Source organism: Balaenoptera acutorostrata, chromosome 4 (genome assembly GCF_949987535.1).
Source record: "Balaenoptera acutorostrata chromosome 4, mBalAcu1.1, whole genome shotgun sequence".
Taxonomy (NCBI): Eukaryota; Metazoa; Chordata; class Mammalia; order Artiodactyla; family Balaenopteridae; genus Balaenoptera; species Balaenoptera acutorostrata.
In genome coordinates, this window is record NC_080067.1 from 103,443,484 (window position 1) to 103,467,730 (window position 24,247).

At 39.4% G+C, this 24,247-nt stretch overlaps 1 protein-coding gene across 6 annotated transcripts in view; it reads right to left on the reverse strand.

Annotated features, from left to right (window-relative positions):
• Positions 1–735: 735 nt before the first annotated feature.
• The window catches only part of LNP1 (leukemia NUP98 fusion partner 1), a 37,432-nt gene continuing 13,920 nt past the window's right edge, over positions 736–24,247 (reverse strand). For 5 of the 6 annotated variants that reach the window (XM_057545549.1, XM_057545546.1, XM_057545545.1 and 2 more), the window contains 4 exons: positions 16,697–16,891; positions 5,382–5,438; positions 5,067–5,297; positions 736–1,225 (listed from right to left, as the gene is read on the reverse strand). In XM_057545549.1, coding sequence (XP_057401532.1) covers positions 1,076–1,225; positions 5,067–5,297; positions 5,382–5,438; positions 16,697–16,852 — 594 coding nt within the window. In that variant the 5' untranslated portion in view covers positions 16,853–16,891 and the 3' untranslated portion in view covers positions 736–1,075. Of the gene's footprint in view, positions 1,226–5,066; positions 5,298–5,381; positions 5,439–16,696; positions 17,107–24,247 lie in introns of those variants that run through there. The other variant, XM_057545550.1, reaches the window with a different exon arrangement.

A 24,247-nucleotide genomic window follows, 5' to 3' on the forward strand; every position in this document is an offset into this window, starting at 1 on the left:
AAGATGTTAAAAAAATATAAATAAATAAAGTGATGTAATGTACAGCATGGTGACTATAGTTGACAATATTGTATTGTATATTTGAAAGGTGCTAAGAGAGTAGGTCTTAAAAGTTCTCATCACAAGAAAAAAATGTGTAACTATGTATGGTGATGGATGTTAACTAGATTTACTGTGGCAATCATTTCACAATACATACAAATACTGAATCATTACGTTGGACACCTGAAACTAATATAATGTTACATGTCAGTTATACCTCAATAAAAAATAAATAGTCTCATAAAGTTAAAACCCAGAGCATAAAGCTGATCTCAGAGAGATTCAGTCTCCACCCACGTAATCAAAATTGTAACCCACTCCCAAGTCCTGCTTTTCTCATTCACATCTGCCTGTTCACAAGCAAATCACACACCTACTAAGTCAGGACCCACTGCAAAAGGGAAATGAAGGTCCTGCCTCAAGTTAGGAACAAGAGTCAGCACGAACTGGGCTCCGGCCCTAACTCTGCCACCTCCCCAGTGAGTGACTGAACTTTCCTAAACTCCAGTTTCCTCAGCCAGCAAGTGAGAAGAAGACTAGGTCCCACCTCAGAGTGGTGAGGACTATTAGGTAACGCATTCAAACTCTCAGCACAGTACTTGGCACCTTCACTACCAGCTCTCATTAAATGATGGCCTTTAGACATACTTATATAATTACTCCTAATAAGGAAGTAAACATTGAGTCACACCAATGACTTTTATTTAAGATTATTTGCGAGGTTGATGTGGAAGAAGGGTTGGTGAAGATGTGTGGGTAGCTCTTCAAATATCTCTCTTCACATTTTCAAGAATTACTTTATTCTATTAAAATACCTTTTATCCTTTTTATTCCCATAAAAGGGCAACAGAGCAGCTCACACTCTGAAAAGCAGCTGGAGTATGATGCAAGCTGTCTCGGGGAGCAGCTGAATCAACCACCCACTTGAGTCACTCAGCATCTGCAGACTCTTTACAGCTACCACTCCTGGGCCTGGTGAACTGGGGCTCAAAAAACACAGTTGCATCAGTAGTCATGGTGTGGAAACAAAGTACTATTTGGGCCCCTTTTCAGACAGGGCGGGCAGGTACGCTTCTCCACGCTCTTCCTTCCTAGAGCTCCTTCTTTCCTCCACTTTCTTGCAAGACCTCATTTCCAGTGCCCGGCATTCTCTCTCATTTCTCTCCTTTCTGCTCTCAGGTCCCTGAAAAAGAAGGGTCAGAAAAGGGTAGATATGCCGACAGCTGACAACATTCCACATTTTTCCAAATTATCAGAAATGAAGAAAACCCTAATCATTTAGCAGACTTTCACATCTTAGTTTCTAGTAATAAATTAACATAATAAGCCTAAGGGTGTTGCTAAAGGTTTAGTCATAAATAAAGGAATAGGGGGCCTTGGGCATCAGCAGGTGGTCTATGGAGGAAACTCAACCTGCACACTACTCTGCCTCTAACGTACAGAGGGATGTGATTCCACGGCACAGTAAAATTAATAGTCTTCTGGTGCTTTTTGAAAAGGAATGTGGCAAGGGAATCATACACGGAATGATTCTAACCTCCTTATGTTCACTCCCTTAAATTACGTTAATAGTAGGGTTTGCACTAAGTTTTCAGGTGAGGACTGGGTAAAGAAGAAAGTGTCAAGGAATGACATTCAACCACACAACATTCCCCAACAGGTTGCGCAGGGGTCTACATTCAGTGACTGAATGAACACACACTGTTGTTCTAGGATGGGGAGATTCGGCACTAACTAGAGAGACCCTACTTCCTAGATTCTACACCTAGGCAGAGGGAGACAATCAATCAATAAGCCTAAAAGGAAACAAGAAAATGAAAGGTAGTGATAAGTGCAATGATACCTATAAATAGGGTGATATGATAGGGAACGGGGATGCGGGGTGCTTCTTTGGTTTCCATGGTGAAAGTGACTTTCAAAGGAATTACTGACAAAAGAATGGTGTTGATAAATGTGGTGGTATCTATTTACACTTCAATTTTTTAAATAAACAAATAAGACCATTACTCCTCCCCTCCTCCATTCCAGTGAACTGGAGACACTGGAGAACCCCTGAGTGTCTATGAGGTGAACATATGCAGTGGTGAGTAACAGTCAGATGGGCAAGGTCATGACTCGGCCCTCCAGGGTGAGTTATGGCGATGTCTGGTTACTGTGGTGGTGTTAGCTACTGTACATTGTTAAACTGTTTTCATACCTAGATTATTTCATTTCTGTCTATAATGGTCCGTTAGTCAAAATCAGAAAGCAAAACAAATGATGAAGCTGAGATGCAAGTTAAGAGGAGCTTAAAAATTGTACTAGCTCTGTAAATGTGCCCCCAGATTATTTTCATTAGCTCCAGTGCTTGTATTAAATCCATCAGTCTGATCATAATTCATATTTAGCAGCCATGAATGTCTCTAATCCTTATAAAAACAGTATGAAAAAGAAAATATAGTGATGATTATTTGCAGTTTGGCTTTTCCCTTATTGAGACCCAAGACTATCCAAAAATTGCTCACAAATAATGACCTGAAATATTTTTTCTTATCTCATCACTTAGAAACAAAATGTGAAAAATTATCAAAATAAGCCAGTTGAGTTTTTCAATGTCAAAATGAAAAAATTTAATGTTGTTTGTCATGAGCAGGTCACAAAAGCAGTTTCTGGCTCTTCTTGATGCTAAAGGATGTAAAATTTAAATCTATGTATTAGTATACATTTGGCCCCCAAATAAAAGGCAATATATATTATTTTTTAAATTGCTGAAAAATCACACTTTTTAATGTAGTTAGCTTTAGAAAAGTGTATCAATTGTTAAATAGAAAAAAGTTTTAAAGTATGCAATGTTCCAAATTTTTTATTTTGCATTAAGATAAACTTTATAATATACTCTTTAAAGACTGATATAAAATAAAATACTTAATTTAAAATTATTTATCATGTATATTTATCATATAATATGAAAAAATTTTTAATGATTTTGTAAATTCCTAGCAGGTTTCTACCTATTATACAGTTGTCCCTTGGTATCCGCAAAGGGATTGGTTCCAGGACCGCCAACAGGTACCAAAATCCATGGATGCTCAAGTTCATGGGTGCAGAACCCGAAGACACAAAGGGCCGACTGTACATAACTATGAAAAGAGTTCTTGGGTCAAAAAAGTTGAAAATGCTGCCTTGGTTATCTTGGTACTCAAAAGGAAGAACTTGAGAAATGAATGAAACAAACATTTTTATATTTTAAGGATAATGTAATGAACACCTCTTTAAATAAGAAAACTGATTTCACATTTACACCCTTATGTAAATATGTGATATGAATGTTTTTCTGAAGCCATCAGAATCAACAAAGAATTGTTCAGATTAAAATTTTTTTCAAAATATATTTATACCCTCCCTTGTTCCAGAAAGAATTTAAAGCAGGTCAGTCCCCTAATTAATATAATTAATGATTTCAACACGTAGTTTTGAAGCAGGAATTTTTTCACGCCTGTTTTATTCCTGCCAAAAGTTCATAATATGAATCTAATCATGAAGAAATATCAGATGAACTCAAACTGAGCTTCATTCTAAAAAATAACTGACCTGTACTCTTCAGATGCCAGTCCCATGAAAAAGACCGAGGCATTGCTCCAGAAATAAAATACCTTAAAGGGACATAAAAATCGGTTGCAATGCATGATCTGGAATCTAAAAAATATTATTGGAACAACTGACAAAATATGAATAAGGTCAATAGATTGGATATAAAAGTTTTGTATTGGTGTTAATTTCCTGAGTTTAATTATTGTACTGTATTTATGTCCTTGTGCCCTTGTTTGGGGGTGGGAAGGAGAGAGAGGGTATAGGAAAATGTGATAATATATTCACGCTTAGAGGAAGTCTAGATGAAGGGTGTAGTTTTGTACTATTCTTGCAACCTTGCTCTAAGTCTGAAACCATATCTTAAAAAAACAGTACAAAGAAGAGACAAAACAGAAACTCTTAATAAGGTTTAGATAGAGTAAGTGACAGCTGTTCACTACTCTTCCTTCCTTATTCCTTTTACGATCCAGTAGAGACAGCAGCTTACTGAAGGGGAACCGTAGATACACAAGGTCACTGTGACAAAAGTGAGGTGCCACCTGTGAGGCAAAGATGCACAGGGACAATCCCAACAGCCGTCACTGCTAGGCAGAAAGCACCGCACTCAGGTGGACAGTTAGGTAGGAAGCGCCTGAGTGTCTTCCCCTGGCCATTCACAGAGCACAGCTCAAGACCCAGGTGGCAATACGCCTAGGTTTACTTATTTGCTCTGCCTACTACATGGCAGAAACATATCATTATTCTTGTTTTGCGAAATAAAACCAAAACCAAAGACCCACAAAAAAAAAAAAAAAGTATTTTGCTCAAGGCCACTCAGTGAGCACGTTGCAGAGTTGAAAAACTACCCCCCAATTAATTGGGTCTCTAGTTTATTACTTTATGTATCAAGTTTGGCATCATCAGTGGCGTTTCAATTCTTTCCCCCGTTTTGTGCCTTTGTCTCCCTTGGGCTTCACTTAGACTCTGACGAGGCCACTGTGAACGCCTGGACTGCTGCTCTACTCCTGGATACTCACACCACTGTGTCCAGAGAGTTCCTTCTGTGTGCTTTTTAAAAGTACAGGGGAACACAACACCATCACAAACTATTTACTACCAGATTAAATATGAGAGAACAAGAGCAGTAGGGGCAGGTTTTTCTTCTTCAGGTAGTAAAAGGAGAACGAATCACAGTTATTTATAACAAGGGTGATGAAAACAGAGGACCTTGGTAACAAAAACATTCCACATGTGCTCCTTTAGGAATCCTTCCTACACCACATGTCTTCACTAATAATAATTTAAAAATTGTATGTACACCTGGGCTATCTAAAACTGAGTGCCATTTTTCAAAGATCTCAACACCAAGCTGTAAATGAAGAAGTTAGATTTGTTCTCCTCAAACTAGGGAGGGATGAATCCTTTGGGTTTCCTTTTCTAAAATGGTTTAAATATTCAATAACTCTGTTACGTACCGAAGAGACAGAGCGTTTGGTTCTAAAGCAGAGTTGCTGTTCAAAGGACTCTGAAAATGCCTGAATTTTGGAATGGGATCTTATTTTTGATTCCAGTGGCTCCTTGAATGACCCATCCCCTGAGCATTTTCTGTAATCCCGCATGTGAGTATGGCATTGAAATCCCTGGTCCTCATAAGAATGCCTTCTAGGATGGCTGTCAGACAACATCACGCTGGGAAGCACAGGCAACTGGGAACACAGAATTTTAAAATTTACAATATAAAGAGACTGCACAATATTAGCACAGAGACAGAATGTCCATAAATTACTAACCAAACAAATCTCACGTTGAACTGAAATTTTATCTTCTTGATCAGTAGGAGCTTTCTCCTGCAATGAGGCAGTGGGGTCAACTGGTCAAAACATTAAGTAGAACATCCCAAGATTAGCTATGTTGCTCCTCTATCATTAGGGTGGTATAATAAAGTGTTCCAGCCTTAAATGGACATGTAAAGATAAATTTCAAAATGATCAAAATAAATTTTTAATGCAGCCATAAACATTTAAGAAATAATACAAAGGCAAATATTTGTGTGATTTCTGTATGGAGAAGGAATATCTAAGCAAAAGAGCAACGGAAGAAGTCATAAGGAAAAACATTAATTTAACTATATAAAAATAAAGCTAATGTGTATAAAAAACAACATATAATATGATAGAAAAAAAAACTTAAAATATTTGCTGCATGTTTAATAAATATTCTGAAAATAAGGATATTTCACATAATACACACAAACATAGAGGTCATGTACTACAATGACATCAGTGTTAAAATCACAATTGGAAAATGATGAAAAAAAAGATAGTTCAGATAAACCAAACTTCTTGAAAGAATTGTGACACTTGCTCTGTTAATTTCTCTCACTCCCCAACCCACTCCACTCCAGCTTTTTCACTCACACTTTTTCTTTTTTTGTTTTTGTTTTTGTTTTTGTTTTTTAAAAGGTATATTTAGTTCCTATGCAAACTTTGCTGTAGCAGAGAAAGCTGCAATGATACACATTTTGGATGTGTATGAATGTATCTGTAAAAGTGAAACAGGTAGGTTAATAAAGAATAAGTGCATTTTAAATTATGATATGTATTGTCAAATTATTCTCCAAAGAGGTGATACAAATTAATATTCCAAACCATGAGTATGCCTGTTTCCCCAAACACTTTCCAACAAATAGGAAGAGTGAGATAGTATTATTGTTTTAATATGTATTTTTCTTATAATGAATGATGCTGTATAAACTTCATATGATAGAAATTGATGGAGACTTTAGGATTTCTTGGCATCTCATGTGTTACAGAGGATTAGACCCATTTCACAAGCGTGTGGGCAAAGGGGCCCATACTCTGGGCTCCAAGACAGCTGGGTTTGGAGTTTGAGATGAGGTCCCGTTGACAGAGCACCTACTATGTGCAGACACACTTGCCCCTCACAGCAAGCAGAAACTTGCTCTTCCACGGTGCTATTATTTATCTGAGAAAAGCTGATTAAATGGCTTTTCTAAAGCTACATGGCTGATAAAGGGAAGAGCTAGGATTGCAATCCAAGTCAGTTGTAACCACACTCTGTGCTCTTTCTGTGTCCTGGCATTACTAACTGCTAACTTGGAGCAACAAGGCCAGCAGATCTGAAATCAGAAAACCCAGGTATGTCAATCTGCTACTCACTAGCTGTGCAACCTTGGGTAAATGATAACCTCTTTAGGGGCGAGGGAGGTCCTCAGGTTTCTCAAAGAATTTGTCAAAAAGCTGGAGTTGTTACCTTCAAGTCCTTCCAGGCCTCAGTCTGTAGTACCTTGTAATATAGCAAAAAATAGCTGTTAGCAGTTGCCTTATGTATTGAGGTGCTCCTATGTTGGGTGCATATATATTTATAATTGTTATATCTTCTTCTTGGATTGATCCCTGGATCATTATGTAGTGTCCTTCCTTGTCTCTTGTAACATTCTTTATTTTAAAGTCTATTTTATCTGATATGAGTATAGCTACTCCAGCTTTCTTTTGATTTCCATTTGCATGGAATATCTTTTTCCATCCCCTCTCTTTCAGTCTGTATGTGTCCCTAGGTCTGAAGTGGGTCTCCTGTAGACAGCATATATATGGGTCTTGCTTTTGTATCCATTCAGCAAGCCTGTGTCTTTTGCTTGGAGCATTTAATCCATTCACGTTTAAGGTAATTATCGATATGTATGTTCCTATGACCATTTTCTTAATTGTTTTCGGTTTGTTTTAGTAGATCCTTTTCTTCTCTTGTGTTTCCCACTTAGAGAAGTTCCTTTAGCATTTGTTGTAGAGCTGGTTTGGTGGTGCTGAATTCTCTTAGCTTTTGATTGTCTGTAAAGCTTTTGATTTCTCCATCAAATCTGAATGAGATCCTTGCCGGTAGAGTAATCTTGGTTGTAAGTTCTTCCCTTTCATCACTTTAAGTATATCATGCCACTCCCTTCTGGCTTGTAGAGTTTCTGCCGAGAAATCAGCTGTTAACCTTATGGGAGTTCCCTTGTATGTTATTTGTCATTTTTCCCTTGCTGCTTTCAATAATTTTTCTTTGTCTTTAATTTTTGCCAATTTGATTACCATGGGTCTTGGTGTGTTTCTCCTTGGGTTTATCCTGTATGGGACTCTCTGCGCTTCCTGGACTCGGGTGGCTATTTCCTTTCTCATGTTAGGGAAGTTTTCGACTATAATCTCTTCAAATATTTTCTCTGGTCCTTTCTCTCTCTCTTCTCCTTCTGGGATCCCTATAATGCGAATGTTGTTGCATTTAATGTTGTCCCAGAGGTCTCTTAGGCTGTCTTCATTTCTTTTCATTCTTTTTTCTTTATTCTGTTCCACAGCAGTGAATTCCACCATTCTGCCTTCCAGGTCACTTATCCGTTCTTCTGTCTCAGTTATTCTGCTATTGATTCCTTCTAGTGTAGTTTTCATTTCAGTTATTGTATTGTTCATCTCTGTTTGTTTGTTCTTTAATTCTTCTAGGTCTTTGTTAAACATTTCTTGCATCTTCTCGATCTTTGCCTCCATTCTTTTTCTGAGGTCCTGGATCATCTTCACTATCATTATTCTGAATTCTTTTTCTGGAAGGTTGCCTATCTCCACTTCATTTAGTTGTTTTCCTGGGGTTTATCTTGTTCCTTCATCTGGTACATAGCTCTCTGCCTTTTCATGTTGTCTATCTTTCTGTGAATGTGGTTTTTGTTCCACAGGCTGCAGGATTGTAGTTCTTCTTGCTTGCGCTGTCTGCCCCCTGGTGGATGAGGCTATCTCACACTTTTTCATCTAACACTAATGTTAGTCAGGATATTGGTCTTCATGTTGCCAAATTCTGGGCACTTAATGGTCTTTAGTCGCTCTGTAGCATTCAACGCAGTTGCCTATTGAACCCTTCTGGAAACAGTCTTTCCCTTGCCTTCTACCACTGCACCCTCTTGGTTTCCCTTAGATCTTTCTGCCACTGTGTTTTAGACATTTTTGCTCACTTCTCCCTTCTAACTACTCATAACTGTTGGAGTCCCCTGACACTCTAAACTAGTCCTCCTTCCCTTCCTTTGCTTTCTTACTTTACACTGTCTCCCTCAATGTCTCACCCCCAGGCTTCAATTTCCATCTATAACCTAGTTTCTGATTTATTTGTTAGCCCAGACCTCTTTTCTGAGCTTCTGCCCACTCAACTTCTCCTCTTGGTATCCCATAGGCACCCCACCTGACTTGTCCAAATTTGAACTCATCATCTCTCCTTCCCAAGCCTGCTTCTCAAGTGTCCCAGAACTCAGAAACTGGCACCACCATTTGCCTGGTTACTCGGACCAATAACTCAGAAGCCCCCCTCCACATCCAATTGCCAAGTCAGCAGATTCAACCTCTTAAATGTCTCTCAAAACCATCTACTTTTTTCCAGCACCACTGTTACTACCCTAATCCAAGTCATCATCACCTTTCACCCAGATTCCAGCAGCAGCCTCATAGTAGTGGATATCCTGCATTCACCCTTACTCACTTTATTTCACTTTTCCCACAGCAGCCAGCATAGTTAAAACAACGTCAAACTCATACCTGATCACATTTCATTTTACGCCTCATCTTGCACCACCCTCACCTCTTCAGTGACATAGCCTCACTGGTCTTCTGTCAGTTCCTCCAGCTCACCTGCTCCCGCCCAGCACAGGCACTTTCACAAGTGGTCCTCTCTGGCTGTGACCCCGCCCACAACCCCATCGCTTCACCTCATCCCTGACTAATCACCCTTCAGTCACCGTGGAAACTGCATTTCCCCAGAAAGCCTTTCCTGCCACCCCAATTGGTTCAGGCCCCTGAACCACCATTAGACGCTCTCCTGAGATCTCACACTTCTTCATGACACTTATCACAACTGTCATCAATAATTTGGTTAATTTTGTTACACATCTCTCTTCTCCACTAGACTGTATGCTCCTTCATGTCAGGGGCTACATTTCATTCTCTGCTAGAATCTCAGTATGCAGCACTTTGCCTTCTTCATAGCATGAGTTCATTAAATATATATTGAATGAATAAATGTATAAAGAATGAAAGAAAAAGAAATACCAAACATAAAAATTGTTTATGCTTATTAGTAGTCAAAAATTATGTTAAATGATATCACATACAATTTTGCCTTTCAGGTTAGCAAAAAAATTTTTTTAATAATACTAACACTAGTAAGAGTGCTGGAGGATAGGCACTGTCATTCCTTGCTGGTAGGACTATAAATGGATACAGCTTTCCTAGAAAGCTGTTGGCAGTATGAGTGAGTCAAAAGGCTTAAAATAATTTCCCTCCTTGGGTCCATCTATCGCACGTTATTATGGGCTGATTTGTGTCGTACCTCCCCTCCACTCCCGCCTCGCCAAATTCATATGTTGAAGCCCTACGTGAGTAGCTCAGAATGTGACTGTATTTGGGATAGGGTCTTTAAAGATTAAGTAAAAATGAGGCCATTAGGGTGGCCCTAATCCAATCTGACTAATGTTCTTACAAGAAGAGGAAATTTAGAGACACTAGGGATATACTCATGCAGAGGAAAGACCATGTGAGGACACAGCGAGAAGGTGCCATCTATCAATACAAGCCAAGGAGAGAGGCCTCAGAAGAAGCCAAACCTGCTGACACCTTGAACTTGGACTTCCAGCCTCCAGAGCTATGAGGAAATAAATGGCTGTTGTTTAGGCCACCAAGCCTGTAGTATTTTGTTATGGCAGCCTGAGCAAACTAATACACATATATAGAAACTTACTCTTAAACAATAATCAGAAATATGGTTAAAGATTTATAAAGTTGGGGCTTCTCTGATGGCGCAGTGGTTAAGAATCCGCCTGCCAATGCAGGGGACACAGGTTCGAGCCTTGGTCTGGGAGGATTCCCACATGCCACAGAGCAACTAAGTCCGTACACCACAACTACTGAGCCTGTGCTCTAGAGCCCGCATGCCACAACTACTGAAGCCCGCGCGCCTAGAGCTCGTGCTCTGCAACAAGAGAAGCCACCGCAATGAGAAGCCCGCACACCGCAATGAAGAGTAGCCCCCGCTCGCTGCAACTAGAGAAAGCCCGCGCACAGCAACGAAGACCCAATGCAGCCAAAAATAAATAAATTAAATTAAATAAATTTTTAAAAAAAGATTTATAAAGTTGCTAAGATACATGAGGTAAGTCTGTGTAAATTAGTCCATTTACTGTAGGTCAGACATGGTACTTGGTGCTATGGATAAACTGGGGAGCAAAACAGAGTGTCCCCTTCTTAGAACTTATGTCTGCAATGGAGATAAATAAATGGGCATATGCCTACATCCTTGGCCAAATGCTATTAAGGGAATGTTCAAGGTGCAATAACAGGGTATAGCAGAGTAAAACCACATATATTTGGGTGGGTGTTGAGGTGACTGGGAGGATCAGGGGAGACTTCTGTGAAGGTGTGACAATTAAGCTACAATCTGAAGGATAAGCGGGGTTAATTAGGAAACAGAGAACGCTTGTCTGCCTGAGGATGAGACCATATGTGCAGAAGCCCTGCCACAGAAGGAGCTTGCCGGCGTAGAAGGAAGAGAAGTCTGGTAGGGCCAGGGAGCGCCTGAGAGGAGGGGGGAGGGCTGGGATGGGTAAGCTGTGGGGACATCATAAGATGGGCAATCTTAAAACATACCCAACTGTGATCAAAGCCTTTGTCTGCGATCTGGGGTTGTTTTCTTCCTACTCCATTTTAGTATTTTTCATGTTTTCTACAGTGATCATGTATTATATTATCAGGAAAAAAATAATACTTGAACATTTGAGACTGGGACACAGAAGGACAAATATTACATAAGGTATCTGAAATGGTCGAGCTGATAGAAGCAAGGAATAGAATGGTGGTTGCCAAGGGCTGGGAGGAGGGGGATATGGGGAGTTGCTAATCAATGGGTATAAAATTTCAGTTATGCAAAATAAGTTCTAGAGATCTGTTGCACAACATTGTGCCTAAAGATGACAATACTGCATTGTACACTTAAAGATCTGCCAAAGACGGTGGAGCTCATGTTACATGTTCTCACCACACTAAGATTTGAAAAATAAAACTTAAAAATGTGAGACTGGGAGTGAAATGCAGATGTTTGTACAAATGTCCTCTTCCATTGAGAGACCTGAAAAAAATGCAAGGGTTTCCATCACAATATAAATAAACACTTAATATCTCCTTATAGCAGATGAAATTTCCAGTTAGTCTCTTTTGGTGTGGGACCTTGTGAGAAACAAGCTTAAAAGAGCTCTCTAATTGGTTACAGGGAGAAAGCTCCCACTTTTAAAAATGTTTACTTACTAAGCAAGCTCTACTTTTGGAATTTTATATGCCCTTCTAATGTAATTTCCCTCACAAAGACTTGAATCAACGCCCTAAATAGCTGACTTTTTCAAGGTCTGGACTTGTCACCTCCATGGTCATGGCCCAACCTTATGGATCTATCGCCCATGCTGTGAAGCAGGCTCTAGCACGTGGAATGGGATCCCCACGCTCCGAGCTCAGCACCTGGACTCCCCAGCTCCCAGGCTACATAGCCTGCAGCAGGCATGGATTTTCTGAGCAATAACTACCCAGTGCCCTGACTCTCACTAGAAAAGTGTTCTGAAAAACAATGCTGTTTCCTACTGTGGTCCCAGAAAAGCATTTCTGTCAAAAAAAAATCCTATGCACTCTCTAACCCCAAGCCATAGGTCCTCACTTTAAAAAAAAAAAAAAAAAAATTATGTAACATCTTCACTTCAAGAGCTTAACTACTTGATGTTTTTTATTCTGGGTTTAATTGCAATCACCCTTCAATTGTACACCCCCTGCCCTCTGAGTAAATGCAAGCACCTGAGCCACCCATCAACAGCAAGATGAGAAACAAGAGGGAGAAAGATCCAGGTGTTGAGACAGTAAGACCCATGTTGAATCTTAGTGCACCGTGTGTGTCAGGGACTCTGGGGACCATGCCCTTATCTCTAACCTCAGAACAAATCCTACAAGGGAGTCATTCTTCCCCTTTTACAGATGAAGCAAATGAATCTTAGTTTGGCTAAGTGACTTGCCTATGACATGTGACTAGTGACTTTACGGGAGAGGTAAAGTGCCATGCCTAAGCATAAGACATATCTTCCTTGGCTGAATAATCCCAAACTTCTGTCTTCAACAGCAGCAACAACTTCATTCTATTTCTATGTGAAACTTCCTGTAAATGTGACTTCTAATAATGTACCAGTTGTAACAGAATTCGATTACGAAAGTAATAATAATTTGTAGGTCTTTAGGAATTAGTCTAAAAGAATTTTATGTGAGGAATATTTTATAATGTAGACTAATTGCCTATCAACAGAGCCAAGATGGTTATAAATTAGTCAACTAGCTATATATGGTAACAGCATCAGGAAAAAAAAAGATTCAAGTGTTCAACTGGTGAAACGGTAGGTCAGTACCATCCACTGGGCATCCTTTAGGGAAACTAAAAGACATTTTAAACTCTGACACATAAGAAGGAGGAGGAGGAGGACGGAGAGGGGTAGGTGCAGGGGAGGAGAGGAGGAGGAGGAGAAGAAGTACTTATTAGGTACCAGGCACTGTCCTAAGCACGCTGTATACATTACTCACTGGATCTTAACAACACCCATATGACGTATGTACTATTATCATGAATTCCATTTACATAGAGGGAATCTCAGACAGAGAGAGGTTAGGTAACTTGCTCAGAGTTATGCTGCCAGTAGTAGGCGCTGGGAGGCTACCTCCAGAGCCCTCACTCTTACCCACTCCACTCTGCTGCCTTCCCAGCAATTCCTCTATCTCAGCATCTAGTAGAAGAGAGGAAACAAGTCCATGGAACTTTATGATAAAAGCTCCTCTGTAGAAACATCCCTGATGCCTGAAATTCTATTCGTAGTTTCATTTCTTTGGAGTAAGGCATTGTGTCCTCTTAAAATTAAATACATATTTAACCTGAAAAACAAGGAACCACTGTTAGTCATGAAACTTTAGGGCATCCCCTCTCTCTTTGGGTTTGAGAAATCCTCTAAGGGGGCCATGCCCCACCCCATCCCTGTACTGAGCAACTACAGGAGAACCACCGCCGCAGTGAGATACTACAAGGACGAGAGTGTGTAGCTACCCTTGGGCCAATCAGGGATAAAAATTAAAATTAGATATATCTTCTACAGCTTTAAATTGAGAATATGACGACAGAATATGAAATTGGTTAAAGGTGATTATTTTTTTAACATCTTTATTGGAGTATAATTGCTTTACAGTGTTGTGTTAGTTTCTGCTCTATAACAAAATGAATCAGCTATATCCATACATATATCCCCATATCCCCTCCCTCTTGCATCTCTTTTATATTTTAAAAAAGAAAAAAAAAAGTCGTTGTGTGCAGATAGGTAGAGGTTTATTTTGTACCCCTCAAATGATATGCTGTAGACCAGCACATGTGTTTATGTGAGCATCAAAGAAGCACTGAGAAAGTCCATGTAGAGTTAGCAAAGCCCCAGGTCAGGGAACTAGTTCCTCCTTGAAGAGATCTTTCATTCAGCATAATCCTCCCTTCCACCAGGCCCTAACTGTATAGAACAGTGCTAAGAAAACCATGTTAAGCTGAAGGAGAAGATGACTAAAAAGTCGAATAGACTATTTAAAATTCACTTTCAATGAGTAGAATAAATAAGGGATATGGAGATTGTTCTACTTCAAGTTTGTATTCATGTGACGATGGAGGGAGAAGGTAGATTAGTTCTACCTTCATATGAGAGAGTAATAAGAGAGACTTCATATTACTTACCTTATTTTTTTTTCACCAAGCACCTCAGGAGAGTAAAGTTAGATTTTTTAATTTGCTTTAAATCAGCAGTCACAGATTATAATGAGTCTTGTCAAAAAGTAGTGTTCTCTGAGAAGGACCAAGTTTTACCCCTTGTCTACCTCATTCTTCCTGCCAAATTTGTGTCTTCCTCTAGATTAGAAGTGCCACAAGAACAAACACCATATGTCTTCTTTTTCCCTGTAATCCTATTGTGCCTTGCACAACACCCGGCACACAGTAGGTGTTCTATAAATATGTTTAATGATTTAATGCTCCATCACTATGGTTTTGCAAGAATCATGAGGCTGAAGAGCCATATTAGAAACCACATTCATATAGGAAAGAAGGGGAAAATTCTTCTCTTCCTTTGCATGCAATACTGATGGATGTAGGTTACTAATAGGTTGCAAGAGGGAAGAGCTTTAGAGTGGAGCAGTGGGGAGAGAAGGAAAAAGATAAGGCTAAGAGTAAGCTCTTTTTTTTTTTTAAGGTCTTTTATTGAGCTCAAAGCAAAACACAAAACTTCAAAACCTAATTTTTCTCATATCTCTAAAGTAAGAAAAATTTGAGCACATCTTAGAGTTAGGAAAAGTTAAGTATCCAACTACAGATTCACTTCACAAATATATGGCATTGTGTGAATAGAAATGAAGAATCAGACCCCCCATTTTCTACGACTCTGCCCACATCACCCAAGGTCCCCTGATCTGTGATCTGTGATCTGTGTTTTCTCAACTCAGTCAGGTTGTCATGTTTATCCCATGCTTTGTCTCCTTAGATAAACACATGCTTTCTGCATGTTAGTCTGATAATTATGGAATTCATTGTCAACTCAGAGAATCTAAACAAGTTAATTCAGGCAAATGTCCAAAGCCAGTACAAGCAGGAAAAGATATATGGACCCCATTGAGAAATGTTATACAAAACAAATTTTGCTATTCCCCAAGAGTTTAAGGCAAACAATACTGCAACCTATAAGTGGATTCTTGAAATAGGGTAGATTATCCCAGTTTTTAAAGTCTAACAGATACTAAAATTTATTCAAGAAACTATATTTTATAAGTTATGTTTCTTTCTTTGATTTCATAGTTTCTGTGGCTCCAAAGGGCTGTTGTGATAAACAGCGAATCTCATTTCTTCTCTTTGTATCTCCCTGGTTCTCACTGTCTGGCTGAACACTAGTCATACTCCTGGTTCACACATTATGAATACCTCACTCAGTGTGGGCATAAGAGATTAAAATGAGAGTGTGATAAGCAGGTGTTTATTTTACAACAGAATCATGGAAAGCGAGAGCTAGAAGGGTTCTTGGAGATCAACCAATGCAACCTCTCTCCTTTTTTACTTAAAGAACCTGAAGTTCAATGAGGTGTTGAAATGCGCCCTTTGTCCCTGATTACGCATTTGGTAAGAGATCTATTTTCAAATATTTGTGTCTCAAAGAGGTCTTATTCCTCAAACTTGCCGATCATTGGGAGTAAAAGATTGCCTTACAAGTTTTAATATACTTCACATGCATTATGCTTCTGGGAACTCCGGAGCTAAAAATAAAATAACATTACCCCAAAACTTATTTGGTTCTGGAGTTAGCAGTAGCAGGGGGTTGGGGAAATATTCTCTGGTAGCTGGAATTCTAAGTGACATGTGTACCCGCTGCTGAGTCTACACCTGGTCAGGCCCACCCACTCCCCTCTTGGGAGCTTTCCTGCTCCCCTGACACCGGGTGCTCTGCCTAGCCATGGAAAAATAGTGCTGAGGGTGGTAGAATGTTGGCTTTGTCTCCCATCAGGAAACCAAATGAGAACCAGCAGAAAGAGTGTATCAAATTTATCAGAGGTAGTGATTTATTATGTGGAATCCCCAATTCCTTAGACGTCACCAAATAGTGGAGCTATTTTCAATATTTCAAAAAGACTATTGGAAATCAAACAGTGATCCACAACAATGCTACACACACTATAACATCAGGTTTCTTTCCTTTGGCTTGAATTATATTACCACCCAATAGGATTATGCCAGGCTTATCAGGAGCTCTGAATAGCGGTTAAATATATCTTAGGTTGCTAAAAATGAAGGAATCATTACTTAACAGATGAAAATCAGGTCCCTTGGAGGACAAGACAAACTGATAAAAGGGATTTTTGTGAGTATAAAAAAAGGTTTGGAAGTACTCATTTTCAACCAAAGAAAACTTTATACCAAAGGACTCTCAAAAAGATCTAAGAGAAATCCCCTTCCCCTAGTCTAGCTCTCCCCCGGTTCCGTCATAATAACTCACTGGACAGGGCAGGGAGGTTTTCCTGTAACTGGAGTCTTGTGATCCACGGCGGTCCCGGAGTCCTCTCTCATCCTCCTCTATCCAGCTGTGACCCCAGAAGCTGCTCATCCATTTGGCAAAAGACACATCATCATCATCATCATCTTTGTGCTCCATGTAAAGGTGATTCAAAATATCGAAGGCCTGCTCCTAAATCTGGCAGAGAGAAATATTACCCAACAGGGCTGACTTGATGAAACCCAGGATCTCCCTCAAAAGACAAAACGAAACTGATGTTCTCAAATGGCCTCTGATAATGGAATCCTTAAAGGAGAAAGATTTACTAAACAACCACTTCACCATCAGGCAGCCTCTGGTAATGTCTATTTATAAATTGTGCAGCCCACATTCCCCTCCCCTCCCCCTGTCTTTTTAAATTGAGATGCTTTGTAATCCTTCCATTGCTGGGGCTTGTGCCTGGCAGCCTAAGGGTGGGAAGCAGAGTCCACTGCCTGGTTTTCCCTGTGTTTTGTTGCTGATGGCATGTGATGGCATCTCCAGCTGTTAATGGTGTTGGAGCATGACCTTCATAATATGCCTCTCAGCTCCAGGCCAGCTCTGAAACGGGGCCACTTACAAGGGACAGACTCAGCCTGCAAGATAGCCAGCTATGGTGTGTCATATCTAGAGCCAGATATTCTCCTAATGAATAAATTTGATATTGTTATAAAATCTAGCTCCTGGGGCAAAAGAAACAGGAGGGATATTTTGGGGGGGGGGATATATTATTTTTATATGTACAAAGGTAAATAATGTACATGTACAATGCACAAATCTTAAGTGTATAGTTTGATGAAGTTTTACATACGTATACCCTTCTAATGACCACAACTATGCAGGTGAAGACACAGACTCTTTCCAGTACCCCAGCAGTCTCCTTCTTTCCCCCTTCCAATCTAACCTCCCTCCAAAAGGTTAAGACTTCTGACCTCTGTCACTGTAGATTAATTTTGCCTGTTTTTGAACTTTCTTTCAATGGAATTATATAGTATGTATTATTTTGTGTCACTTAACATTATGTTAGTGAGATTTATCCATGCTTTTATAATAACAGTAGTTCATGCTGTATAGTATTGCATAGTATGATTATCTAACCTTTAAAAATTCAGTCTAATATTGATGGTCATTTCGGGCTATCATTTGGGTTGTTTACAGTTGGGACTATTATAAATAAAGATCCTATGAGCATTAGAGTCCCTGTCTTTTAGTGTTTTGTGTTTTTTTTCCAAGGTAAGGAGACTATTACATTTATTGAGCCCCTTACTTTGCACTAGGTATGGAGTCAAGTATTTTACGTATGCTACTTTCATTATTAACAACCCTGTGTCTGGGATATTTTCATCACATTTTATAGATGAGGAAGTTGAGATTCAAATAGATCATCACTTCCCCAAGGTGAAATTACTACTAAGCAGCACAGCCACATTTGAAGCAAGGAGTATAACAAAGTCCGGGTTCTCTCCACCATTCTGCCAGTATTCCAAGAAACTTTTGATAAATCTCGCTTTTTTTTTTTTTGAGTGGTTCAAACAAAATGAATTTTATTTATCTTCCATGAAACAATTCAGGTATAAACGGCTAGTCCACAAAACCATCCAGGACCCAGACTCCTTATATCTTTTCATTTGGCATCCCCTGAAGTGTTGTCTGGACAGATGGTCAAAACTGAGTCACCGGCAATTGAGCGTTCCAGCCAGCAAGAATAGGGAAAGATAGAAAGTAGAGGGCAAGCAACTTCCTTTTAAAGGAGCAACACTCAGTTTTGCTCACATCAATTTTGCTCACATTCTACTGGCAAAAAAAATCATTCACACAGCTGTAACCGGTTATAAAGAAGCTGGAAAATGTAGTGTTTACCTGGAAAGCTATGTGCCTAGCTACAATGCAGAGATTCTCTTACTAAAAGGAAAAAGAGAATGGATACAGGGGATAATTACAGCCTCTGCCAGAGGCAGTGTACCCTGAAGTGTGTTAAGGAAACACTAGTTCCATGAATTGTCAACGGACTTACCAAAAAACAAGTTCTTTATAGCTGGACTTATCAGAGCCTTTAATACACTAATGGTTAAACTCTGTGAGGGAGGAATAGCTTTGCTACATTACCTAGATTTATTTGACCATGGGATCCATTTTTCAAAGGTCAACTCTTAGAGCTAATATGTGGTGGAATACCTTTTGGGAAACACTACTCTGGAATACTGCTCTCTCTTTTTTTTAATAGATCTTTATTGGAGTATAATTGCTTCACAACACTGTGTTAGTTTCTGTTGTACAACAAAGTGAATCAGCCATATGCATACATATATCCCCATATCCCCTCCCTCTTGAGCCTCCCTCTCACCCTCCCTATCCCACCTCTAGGTCATCGTAAAGCACCGAGCTGATCTCCCTGTGCTATGCTGCTGCTTCCCACTAGCTAACTATTTAAAATTTGGTAGTGTATATATGTCGATGCTACTCTCACTTTGCCCCAGCTTCCCCCTGACCACCGTGTCCTCAAGTCCACTCTCTATGCCTGTGTCTTTATTCCTGTCCTGCAACTAGGTTCAGGGTTGAACCTAGTTCAACCTTTTTTTTTTTTTTAGATTCCATATATATGTGTAGCGTACGGCATTTGTTTTTCTCTTTCTGACTTACTTCACTCTGAATGATAGACTCTAGGTCCATCCACCTCATTACAGATAACTCAATTTCGTTTCTTTTTATGGCTGAGTACTTTCCATTGTATATATGTGCCACATCTTCTTTATCCATTCATCTGTCGATGGACATTTAGGTGCTTCCATGTCCTGGCTATTGTAAATAGTGCTGCAATGAACATTGTGGTGCATGTCTCTTTTTGAATTATGGTTTTCTCTCAGGGTGTATGCCAAGTAGTGGGATTGCTGGGTCATATGGTAGTTCTATTTTTAGTCTTTTAAGGAACCTCCATACTGTTCTCCATAGTGGCTGTATCAATTTACATTCCCACCAAAAGTGCAGGAGGGTTCCCTTTTCACCACACCCTTTCCAGCATTTATTGCTTCTAGATTTTTTGATAATGGCCATTCTGACCAGTGTGAGGTGATACCTCATTGTAGTTTTGATTTGCATTTCTCTAATAATTAGTGATGTTGAGCATCTTTTCATGTGCCTCTTGGCCATCTGTATGTCTTCTTAGTGAAATGTCTATTTAGGTCTTCTGCCCATTTTTTATTTTAATTGTTTGTTTTTTTGATATTGAGCTCCATTAGCTGTTTGTATATTTTGGAGATTAATCCTTTGTCCCTTGTTTCATTTGCAAATATTTTCTCCCATTCTGAGGGTTGTCTTTTTGTCTTGTTTATGTTTTCCTTTGCTGTGCAAAAGCTTTTAAGTTTAATTGGGTCCCATTTGTTTATTTTTGTTTTTATTTCCATTACTCTAGGAGGTGGGTCAAAAAAGATCTTGCTGTGGTTTATGTCAAAGAGTGTTCTTCCTATGTTTTCCTCTAAGGGTTTTATAGTGTCTGGTCTTATATTTAGGTCTTTAATCCATTTGGAGTTTATTTTTGTGTATGGTGTTAGGTAGTGTTCTAATTTCATTCTTTTACAGGTAGCTATCCAGTTAAATCTTGCATTTTTAAATAGAGGCATTCTTGGACATTTTCCATATAAAAATTCTCCCTTGAGCTGTAAAAATTGGCTTAACTGTAACCAATGTACCTAGAGCACTATTCTACAACTTATGTTACTAAGGGAAAGTAACCAAAGCACAAAATGGCTTGCAACATTTTTATTTCTTGCTTTAAATAACAGGGTGCATGCTTGTTACTTTGTAATATTTTATTAAAGAATGGAAGAAGCCTGGCTTCTCAATGACCCAGATGAGAAAAGAAAATACATAATTCTATGTCATCCTTGTTGGTTGTCTCTGTTATTAAAGAAAGAAATCAGATAATTTTTCTTGGGGAAACAGGACCAGGTCTGTCCACAAAAGTTGACTATGGATGGACCTCTTCTTTTCTATTCCTCCTAAGACAGAAGTGTGTTTTCTTCCAATTTCTGAAACAAAAATAAATCTGTGGGCAGGGGATGGAGAAACCAGAGCAGATAATATCTAATTATTACTTCAAAGTATTTCAGGGAAAAGGAAATAGGACTTTATCTTAAAACCTCTTTGAGTAATATCTGTTTCTTCTTGGACTTCTGTGCCCTCCCCTTAATGCCTTATACACAGAAACAATTTAGATAATGGAAAATGTGCAGAAAAAAAGGTATATATATATATATATATATATATATATATATATATATATATATATATATATATATATATATGGAGAATTTATTACGAGGGATTGGCTCATACAGTTATGGAGACTGGGAAGCCCCACAGTCTGCCATCTGCTAGCTGGAGACCCAAGATAGCAAGTGGTGTAATTCAGTCTGAGTCCTAAGGCCTCCAGGGAAAGCAGTGATGTACTGATAAGTCCCAGTCCAAGAGCAGAAAAAGATGAGATGAGATCGCCCAGCTCAAGCAGTGAGGGAAGAAAAAAGGGTGAATTTCTCCTTCTTTTGCCTTCTGTTCTATTCCAGCCCTCAACTGATTGTATCATGACCACCCACATTGGCCTATTTACTTTACTGAGCCCACTGATTCAAATGTTAATCTTATCTAGAAACATCCTCACAGATACACCCAGAAATGTTTAATCTGGGCACCACATAGCTAGTCAAATAGACATTTAAACTAACCACACAGGCACTAATCCCATTCCTGACAGCTCCAGCCTCATGACCTATTTACCTTCCAAAGGTCCCATCTCCAAATACCACTACACTGGGGATTAGGCTTTAACATATGAACTTTGGAGGCCCATAGACATTCAGTTCACAGTAGGGTACCTACATGACCAGTACCCAGCCAAAACCCTGAGCACTAAGTCTTTAATGAACATGTAGACAACATTTCACACGTGTTGCCACAACTCATTGCTGGTGGAATTAAGCACATCCTATGGGATTTACCTGGAAAAAGGAATTTTGGAAATTTATTCCTGGTATCCTTCAGACTTCACCCAATATGCCTTTCCCTTTTTGATTTTGCTTTGTATCCTTTCAGTGTAATAAACCTTATCCACAAATACAACTATATGATGAGTCCTGTGGATTCTTCTAGCAAATCTCCAAACTGGGGGTGGCAGTTGGTATCAGAAATGGGATTCACTAAAACAAGCCCAACTCACTGAAATATGGCTAAAGCAGTATTTAGAAAAAGGATGAAGGGGACATAATGATAAACTTTCAATGCCAAGTGGTTACCTAGTCATCTGTGGTATGAAATGGCAGCAGAGATGATGTCTGCTATGAAAGGTGAAGATTACCTATGAAATTTTAAAATGATACATCCAACTCCAGAAGGATTGGCTCCTTGAATGTGCTGGCTGCTTTTGGCAATGGTAGCTGAAGTGAGGAGATTAAAAATTGCAAATGCAGCCTGGATGATGCCTTAGGGTTTTGTTCTCTCCTCCAGGTGGGAGGGGAAAAGATTGTCAGTGCCAAGGCAAGCTTTAGATAAATCAGAAGTAAAGGAGAAGGGAAAAACAACATTTTATCCACTGGTACGGCAGCCCCTTGCATTCCAGCTGGGACCTCTAAGCAGCTGTAATGTCAATCCTGAAAGCATTGAGTTTACTGCTAGCGGATTGTGTAAACTTGCAATGAAAAAGAGAGAGAGAGAGAGAAAGAGAGAGAGACTTTCAAAAAATGGCTTTTTATTTTGTGGCTATTGCTTCTGGATGTATGATAAAAATAAATGTAAAATACTATATGCTTATAATTTCATACAGGTTAGAGGGATTATTGCAGTCAGGGAAAGCTGCCCAATAAAAGGTGTTAGTAGAACATAAATTCCTTGCTTTTTGCTGCTGGTGGATGGGTTAAAATTTAAACTCTTTGGGTATCGAAATCTCACAACTGATTATTTTTGCTAAGATTTTTGCCTGTTGGAGTCTATGGGAAAAGGTAGACAACATAAAAGGAGAGAAAATCTCCACAGGAAAATCAACTTTTGCATTTTAAAAGGCAGGTTTTAGTTTGCTAATAAGTTCTTATAAAATCAGATGTCTACTAGAGTCTGTCATACAGAGTGAAGTAAGTCAGAAAGAGAAAAATAAATACCATATGCTAACGCATATATATGGAATCTAAAAAAAGGTACTGATGAACCTAGTGGCAGGGCAGGAATAAAGATGCAGATGTAGAGAGTGGACTTGAGGACACAGTGGGGGAAGGGGAAGCTGGGACGAAGTGAGAGAGTAGCACTGACATATATACTCTACCAGATGTAGAATGGATGGCTAGTGGGAAGCTGCTGCATAGCACAGGGAGATCAGCTCGATGCTTTGTGATGACCTAGAGGGGTGGGATAAGGAGGGTAGGAGGGAGGCTCAAGAGGGAGGGGATGGGGATATATGTATACATATAGCTGATTCACTCTGTTGTACAGCAGAAACTAACACAACATTGTAAAGCAATCATACTCCAATAAAGATATTTTTAAAAAATCAAATGTCTAACCCTTAGAGGCTGATGACTTTCCAGCCTAATGTGCATGTTTTTGAGTGGGTCAATTTGGACTTTAAGTTTGACAAGATAAAAGGGGCTTAGAAGGACTTGAAACCTCACTGTCTGGCCCAGTAGTCTCTTGGCTTTGTTGCTGCTAAAGAAGAAAAGTCCTTTTTGGAATCCTGGATTCAGAAATCCTGTTTGCCTGGACCTAACAGTAGGATGAAACCTCATGATTGCGCTGGTCCATAAGGATTGTGATGGACCTCTAAAAGCAGACATAGGCTCAATGAACAGAACTCAGACTCTGGGACTATTGCAGATTTAAGGCCCTCCCCCCTTATGGGGCCATAAACTATAAAAAACATTATGGATGCTGACTGGACCACACAGGTCTCTTGCAGATGCCCATGGGAAAGTGCTTGTTCTCTGATGGGACCATATGAAACCAAGCTTCTAGTGGCTCTATCTGTATAATGCAGAAACTAATTGCATCTGAGATGATTAATCACAAGAAACCTAACTTGTGATTCTTGTTGAAAGCTCCAAGTTGGGAGAGAGCACGTTACGGGGAGTGGGACCTCTGTACCCACTCCTAACAGATAGGGTTCTCATCCCCTTCCCAGGCATGTCTCACTGCTGCTGACTTGTGTCTGGATTTTAAGATTACTTGAAATTTACAATGGACTGATAACCTGATTCTACTTCACTCACATTTCTTCTTAGTTAGGAATTTTGATTATTAAACATAGCTGTCCCCAGACAGAGACTGGTCTTTTCTGGGCTATTTACTGAATAAACGATCAGGATGACAGGCGTCAGAGTTATGTAAACACATTCTGAAAACTCTTGAAAATTCAGGATTTTGTCCTACCAGTTCCTGAACATGATGTGTCTTTCTGGCTAAGTTTATTAAAATTGTTTTTCTATGTAAATTTTTCTATGCCTCTGTTTGGGTTTGTTAAATTAATACTTATTAAGTGGA